Genomic DNA, 7,515 nt, shown 5'->3' on the forward strand with positions numbered 1-7,515 from the left:
ATCTACAGTCATCCTTACATCAACTTATACTACCAATTCAACCATTGAACATAACATTCCTTTATAAAAGCATACATATCAACCATTAACCAAATACCATATTTGGCATTATCAATTCACATCCAAAATACCATTCCAAATTCCATATACTCAGCTCAAACCATTTACCAAAAACATACCATATCAACAAGCATTACCATTATGCAAATTCATGCATAAAATAAATGACAAGTTATGTCATTATTCAAAATTAACCAAATACATAACACCTATGTACATGCCACAAAGTCGAGCTTTAAAACATATAAAAGACTACTGAGTCAATAACGAGACAGTGTGAGCTTCTTGTTGATCCGCTTGACACGTTTCGCAAGTCAACAATCTACAAGAAGAAAAATGAGGCAACAGAGTAAGCATATTGAATGCTTAATAAGTCTATATGAGAATCACTTAACTTACCTTGGGAATACAACAAATTAAGCAATTAAAACACATTAGTATATATCATGGCATCCTTTGGCATCCTTATACTTTCATATGTAATTCAACAATACAACCAATAGGTTAGTTCATTTGCATAACAAGGACTTCTAACTTAAATCATATATGTATACAACAATTCCATCTTATATCAAATACTAACCAATTCATATTCAAATTGCAAACATAAGCAACTCAATTCATGTTCAATCATTTCAACCATTACATTTTCATTAGGTTACCATTTTCTCGCCCGAGAGAACCTTAGTAAATCAAAATCAGATACACAGGACTATAGTACTCACACAAGCTGACAGTGATTAGGGTTGCTCACACAAGTTGACATTTATGAATTTGCTCACACAAGGTGACATTTAGGAATGTTCTTAAAAAAGCTAATATTTATGAATCGAGAATCCGAAACAAATTTTGGATTTCAAATAACCATGTAAATCCCAGATCGTTTTCATATTTGACCCTAATGGCATGCCATACGTATCTTAATCCTTTATTAAGTTCACATGGACATTATTAATATATTGATATCATCTCAATCCTTGTAACATCATATACATGTTATACCATTCATATAAGAATTTCATTTCATTTACGTATCTTGTACTTATCCATAATTGTCATATATTTCACACCTTGCAAATTAGTCCATTTGATGCCAAAAGTCACTAAATTCACATTAATAAACTATAGGCAAAATAACACAATTCAAACATAACATAAAAAACATAGTAAGTTCTATATGAACTTACATGGAAAAAACAACAAACGAACAATTCTCTAAGGACTAATCATCAATTTTGTCTTTTCCTTGATTATCCTCGTTTTGGTACAATTCTATATCTATACAATAATTCATTTCAATTTATCAATTTCAAACATCTTATATCATCCTATTATATCCATAAATAAGTTCAATTTCATTTTTAAATGCCCTTAAAGTTTTGCATTTTATTCAATTTAGTCCTAAAACCAAATTTGTCATAACTTTCAAATTTGAGCTTCGATTTCAAAATCGATCTCAATTACATTCTTTTAGGACCCTATATTATAAAAATTATAGAAATTTTACTCTAATTTTAAAATCTATACACTTTAGTCCCTATATTCAAAAATTAGCAAATCAATTTTACAATCTAATCATTTTTCACATCTAAGCTTAAAATCTATCAATTTAACATCAAATTCCTTAAGAAATCATCAATGGAAGCTTTTAGAAACCTTAAAAATTTTGTAAATTGTTACATGGGCTAGCTAAATCAAGTTCCCACAACCTCAAAAATATAAAAATTACAAGAAAATGACTAAATTAAACCTACCTAATTAAGGTCAAAAGTTTGAAAGCTCAAACCCTATTCTTTCTTCTTTTGCTATGGATGGAGAAGAAGATGAATTGGAAATTTTTATTTTATTTTATTTCATATACTTAGCTTAATATTTAATTAATCTACAGTAATTTAATTAATTATAATTATTTAACCTTCAGCAAAGTTGGTGGATTACAATTCACATCCACCATTGATTGTCATATACTAATGGCCAAATTACTCTATTGGTCCTTCGGCTATTTAAAAATTCATAGCGATAAATTTTTATAATTTTTACAATTTAGTCGTTGTACCATAATTATCTATCAATGTGACAAAGCTAAGGGACCAAACTTTAATTAACCTTTACACTAAGCTCTTAAATATTAAATATTAACATTTAAGGACTCGAACATCGTAAATGGGGTTTTGAAACCAACGTTTTTTACATTACTGAAAAATGAGCTGTTACAGTTCTCCTTTGATTGAGTTTATTGAGGAAACCATAGTGGTTTCCTAGATTCAGTAGAATTAGGGTTGCAAATGAACCAAGCTTGAATGAATGGACCTTTATTCATGTTTGTTTGTTTATTTTAAATTTGTTTGTGTTCGCTTCGTGTTCCTTAAGAATTTCAAAATTTTTGCTCTTTTTTGTTTATTAAAAATTATGTGTATTCATAATCGTTCGTTTAAATTAAATGAACATGTTCATGAATATTAAACGAACATGTTCTCAAACATGTCCAACATGAACATATAATTGAAACAATGGTCATGAATAATAAACAAATAAACAAATAAACAAACAATAAACGATACACGCATATTATTTTTAGATATACAATAATCAAATATAAATATTATAAATAAAAAGCATACAAACCATAATAATTTTATTAATATATACTAATGGAACGAGAAGCGAGCTTTAAATGATTTATTAAACGAATTTTAAATGAACATAAACTAGTTTGCGCATGAATATAAATGAATTGAATAAACTTTGTTTGTGTTTGGTTCATTTAATAAAGCCTCAAAATTTATTTATGTTCGTTTATTTAACTTAGTAAACGAACAAAAACCAAACTAATCATAAAGTAACCGTAAACAGAATAGAACAATCATTAATTTTCTTATACTGGAAGGAGCGCGCTCCTATGAAGAACAACCTTGCTAGGCTTCACAAATATTAGTAATTACTAAAGCCATATATTGAAGGTAAAATAATATTTAGTATTTTAGACTATGCAAATGATGTTAGGAGTTGATAAATATGGTATAAGGTATAGTAAAATATTAAAAAATAAATATTTGTTTTGTATAAACCGAAAGTTTCGGATGGTAGGAGTAAAAATTTATATAGTAACAAAACTTAAAATATTTTTATTTTAATTTATTATGGAAACAGAGTATTGGGATCCATCAGGTGTGAGTACAGTACCATGCTATTAATAGTTCTTGTTATGATCATGAATCTAGTGCAACATTAAAACAAATTGCTTGCAAATTCATCAATGGGGATTCCTTCTATACGAGAATAAGTGGATTTTTTGGCTAAATTTCTCAACTGTGATAAGCTTCTGCCCAATTGCAATGCTACCTTCATTTCAAACAACGCTCCATGTTCTCTTTTCTTCACATCACTTTCATCCAAAGTCGATTCAATCGATTCCTGCATATATTTAAAGAAGCCGGCGTTGTTCCTATACATCTCAAACACCATACCAACTTGGCCGCCATGCTCGAAAGTGTTAACAGCTGAAGCTAAAGCTCCCGTAATGGTTGCCACTGTTGCTGCCCAAGGTCCGATATTGGAAGACCCCATGAAAGTAGATGCCAAAGCTGCAATTCCAGTTAGTAATGTCCCTGATGTAGCTAAAACTTTGTTTATCTTCAATGCTTTGTTGCCTAATCTCTCATAATCTTGACTGTCTTTTCTCTTAATCACCTCAACGATTTCCCTCATTTCCGATTCGAGCTCCTTAGTCCACCCATTGCCCATCTCCACCTTTCTATTGATATTTTCTTTCTGAGACTCGTTTCTAGGCCACCAAACAGCATGCTCTAAACTTTCCGGGAATTTTTCAAGCATTGCACCACCTAGCAGGGCAAGAGGGTAAGCTTTATCAATGACCAAGATTTTCGCCATAACACCTTTCACATCTTCTTTGCTTGGGGAACCAACAGTGATTAGGGTTTGTACTTGGCTCCCAAGCTGTTTAAACAATTTCGTTGCCTTACGTTGCTCTTCCACAAGCTGTGAAGGTTGGATCTTGTTCATAATCACCAACGTTGCAGTGGCTCCTGAGAACAAGAGAATGGAACCCAACTTCAAGCCCAAAACAGAAACACCATGGCTAGTTGCTGTAACACCAGCCATAGTTGCAGCAGTAAGAATCATCATGTTAGTGGAGTTAAGAAGAAGGGTGTTCCAGTTTTCTCGTTGATTGCCGATATTCTTGTGCATCTCCACTCTATCAGCAACAGTTTCTAAGATAGCATAAAGTTGCATGGTAGCCATTGAAACAGATGGGGTTTCTTGAAGCAATGGTGTCGTAGTGACGGCACACTTTTCATTCGGGATTGTGTTGATAAACCCATCCCCAGTATTAAATTCCTCACTCAAATTTTGGTTCGATACTTTTGGAACTGATGGAGAAGAAGACATGTGACAGGGTTGTTCTTCTTTGAGATGGGAAACAAATAAGGTTTTCTTGTAGAGAAAGCCAAGGGGAAACTCTAGAGCCTCATTTATAGCAACCGAGGAGCCAATGACGATAAGTGATCTAGTACTACAGCAAAGTTTGAATATAAATCCATAAATAGACTCTTTCATCCCTAATATTAATATAAAAAAATCTAGAAATATAATTCAAAATTAGAATCTATTTATCATTAGTATTAAATTCAAGTATTACAACACAAATATGTATTAATTAAATTATCTATCATATATGGTATATGTTAAACATCCCAATCTAGTAAGTTCAATTTTATTTTGAAAATTTACAACAATGAATTTGAATTAAGTATGAATAATATATATTTTGGAATGAGTATTAAATTTATACATGAATTTTGGGTCAATGTATAATTTGATATATGAACTTTAATTTAGTGTCATTGTATACATGAAACTTGAATTGTGATTTATATATACACATGAAACTTTGATTTTGATTTAATTATATACATTTAAAGAAATGAATACCCCACATCTATTTGCATATTATATTAATATAATATATCAATGTAAAATTGTGCTAATTAGATAATGTTGTTAGTAATTTGTGAAAATTGAATCAAATCAAAATGTCATGTATAAAATCGCACAAAATCAAAGTTCATTTATGACATTACACATTGAACCCAAAGTTAATGTATGAGTTTGATTTTTATCTCTATAATTTGATTTCAAAGTCATCATTCTGTAAAGTAAATTCGGATAATTTATACTACCCTCCGTTCCGAGGAAGAATTAAAATGTGTAAACCCACCTGTAAAAAAAACAATGAATATAAATATCCAAATCTGTACTATCTATTGATCAATGATCCCAAGGTCCTTCGCCGTTGGCCGACCCTATTGGCTTCCATAATCTTCAAGTTGAGGATTGTTTCCTCTTTGGGGTATTAGCAATGGAAGTGGTAAAACCAAGTCCATGGCGACTTTTGCGTGGCGTGTAGGCGAGTTTGATTCTATTGGTTCAATAGGAAGTAAGGTCTCAATAAGCTTTCTCATAGGCAGTTTATTTTTATTACCGTTAACATTCTTTTTGAGACTGACCTCAAACTAACTGACGTAATCTGCTCTCTCTTGCATAACTAAATCAAGTAGAGTCGAGTTTTTGAATATTTGGGTTTTACTAAAGGGATTTTTTTTTTTCTTTTTTGAAGTATTTTTATCGAAATCTTTCTCCATTTTCATATAAATAACATCATCCTAGAAAAATAAATTTTTGTCGCAATAAAAAATTTGTCGCATTATTAATTTTTTTTCAAAAGATGGGTGTAATAGCCCATTTTTGCCCGGGGCCCAAATTAATCAATCTAACCCAATTACATTTGGCCCAATAAGGCCCAAATCACTAAACCAAACCCCAAATCCCAGTCTAACCCTAAACAGTGGTTAACAACAGCTACCCTAACGTCGTGCACGCCCCACATCGCAGCAATCAGCAGTCGCACCCCACACACGTCGCAGTAACCGCCCACGTTCAGCCCTCCGCGCGCACGTCGCACATGTCTCCTCTAGTACGCACCTGCAATAAGCCACGAACGATATCAGCAAGAGAGACAAGGCAAAAACTGGTAAAAGGATTGGGGGCTATATAAAGGAATTGATTTATGTAATAGGGGTTAGCAAATTTTGTATTGAAATTAAAGAAAATAAAAAAGAAAAAAAAACAGAAAAGCAAGGATTTTGAAGGTGATTTTCTGGGTCTATTTCTTTTCTTACTCACTGATTTCTTTGTTTGTTTGTTTTTTTTCTTTTCCTTTGCACACCAAACAAAAATAAAAGGAGGAGGAGAAATCCTTACCAAAAGAGGCGCGCCGTCGACATCTTTGCTTCTCTTCGTCCAAATCGAAGTTGGAAGGGGGGAGTTTGGCTTGAAAACAGAGGAGAAGGTGGAGCAGTCCTTGTGGTGGCTGCTGTTGCAGAAAAGGGAAATAATTTTAGGGTTTTAAAATGGGATTTTATAGGGTTCAAAATGGGCCATTTACGCAATTGGTCCCCTTGTTTTTACATTTTTTTAAATCATTTTTTATTTCTTTTAAATTTTGTAATATGTTTTATTTCTGTTTCAAATTGATCCAAATGATGTGCAGCGTTTTGGGCAGTTTGGGTAAATTTCCCTTTCGGTCCTCTTCCTATTGTGCGTGTTTTGAATTGCTCCCTTTCTCGTTTTCTATTTTTGAATTTAACCTTTAAACTCTGTTTATTTTCAAATTAATCCTTAATTTATCATTTTATATATATATATATATATATATTTTAAATACTGTTAAATTGTATTATTATTACTGTATTATTGTTAGCATTTATTATTATCACGATTATTTCCATACCAATATATATGCATATAGTTTTTATACTTTATTATTAGCATTTATTACGTATCTATATTTATACTTTATAATATTCATATAGTTTTTTCGTATTTTATAATGCAAAATATATACATTTTTATAATATGTAAGTACACACTATTCAAAGTTGTTATAAATATATTTTTGTATTTTATATATATATATATATATATATACACGTTTTCATAATTTATTAATATATTTTACTTATATGTTTATATACCTATCCATATTTTATAATTTATTTTCATAACTTTCATACATGTTTTCATATATGCATATACATATCTTTAAAATTTACTTATATATCATATTTTATTTTGTGAATACGTGTACATATAATTTAAATTAAGGTAATGGTTTCATGTTATGCACTAACATTTTAGCATATTTTTAAAGAAAATATCTTTTGGTTTAAATCAAATCATTAAAATCGTTTTTAAATTTTAAGTATTTGGCATTCTTGATTCCCGAGAAAGATCGTGTCCTAACTTACTGGATTGTGATTATTTTTCGATGAATTTGGAAAACTAAGTATTTATTTTGTAATAAATTCACAAAGATTTCGAATAAAAGCTTATTCTCGGGAATCCAAAAATGTCGGGTCCAACTTACTGGTCGTG

The 7,515-nt window shown here is 30.8% G+C and overlaps 1 protein-coding gene and 2 long non-coding RNA genes across 3 annotated transcripts; 1 reads left to right on the forward strand and 2 right to left on the reverse strand.

The window, feature by feature from the left end:
* Positions 1 to 3,288: 3,288 nt before the first annotated feature.
* LOC105772359 (probable F-box protein At4g22030) lies at positions 3,289 to 4,509 on the reverse strand. Its single transcript, XM_012593644.2, has one exon. The coding sequence runs from the start codon at positions 4,468 to 4,470 to the stop codon at positions 3,289 to 3,291; it is 1,182 nt and encodes a 393-aa protein (XP_012449098.1). The 5' UTR covers positions 4,471 to 4,509.
* Positions 4,510 to 5,757: 1,248 nt separating this feature from the next.
* On the reverse strand, positions 5,758 to 6,508 carry LOC128041832 (uncharacterized). The gene is made up of 2 exons (XR_008196721.1): positions 6,343 to 6,508; positions 5,758 to 6,063 (listed from the first exon to the last, which is right to left on the reverse strand). It is a non-coding gene; the product is annotated as an uncharacterized LOC128041832 (long non-coding RNA).
* On the forward strand, positions 5,966 to 6,676 carry LOC105772217 (uncharacterized). The gene is made up of 2 exons (XR_001126643.2): positions 5,966 to 6,112; positions 6,324 to 6,676. It is a non-coding gene; the product is annotated as an uncharacterized LOC105772217 (long non-coding RNA).
* The last annotated feature ends 839 nt before the right edge of the window (positions 6,677 to 7,515 follow it).

Source organism: Gossypium raimondii, chromosome 6 (genome assembly GCF_025698545.1).
Source record: "Gossypium raimondii isolate GPD5lz chromosome 6, ASM2569854v1, whole genome shotgun sequence".
Taxonomy (NCBI): domain Eukaryota; kingdom Viridiplantae; phylum Streptophyta; class Magnoliopsida; order Malvales; family Malvaceae; genus Gossypium; species Gossypium raimondii.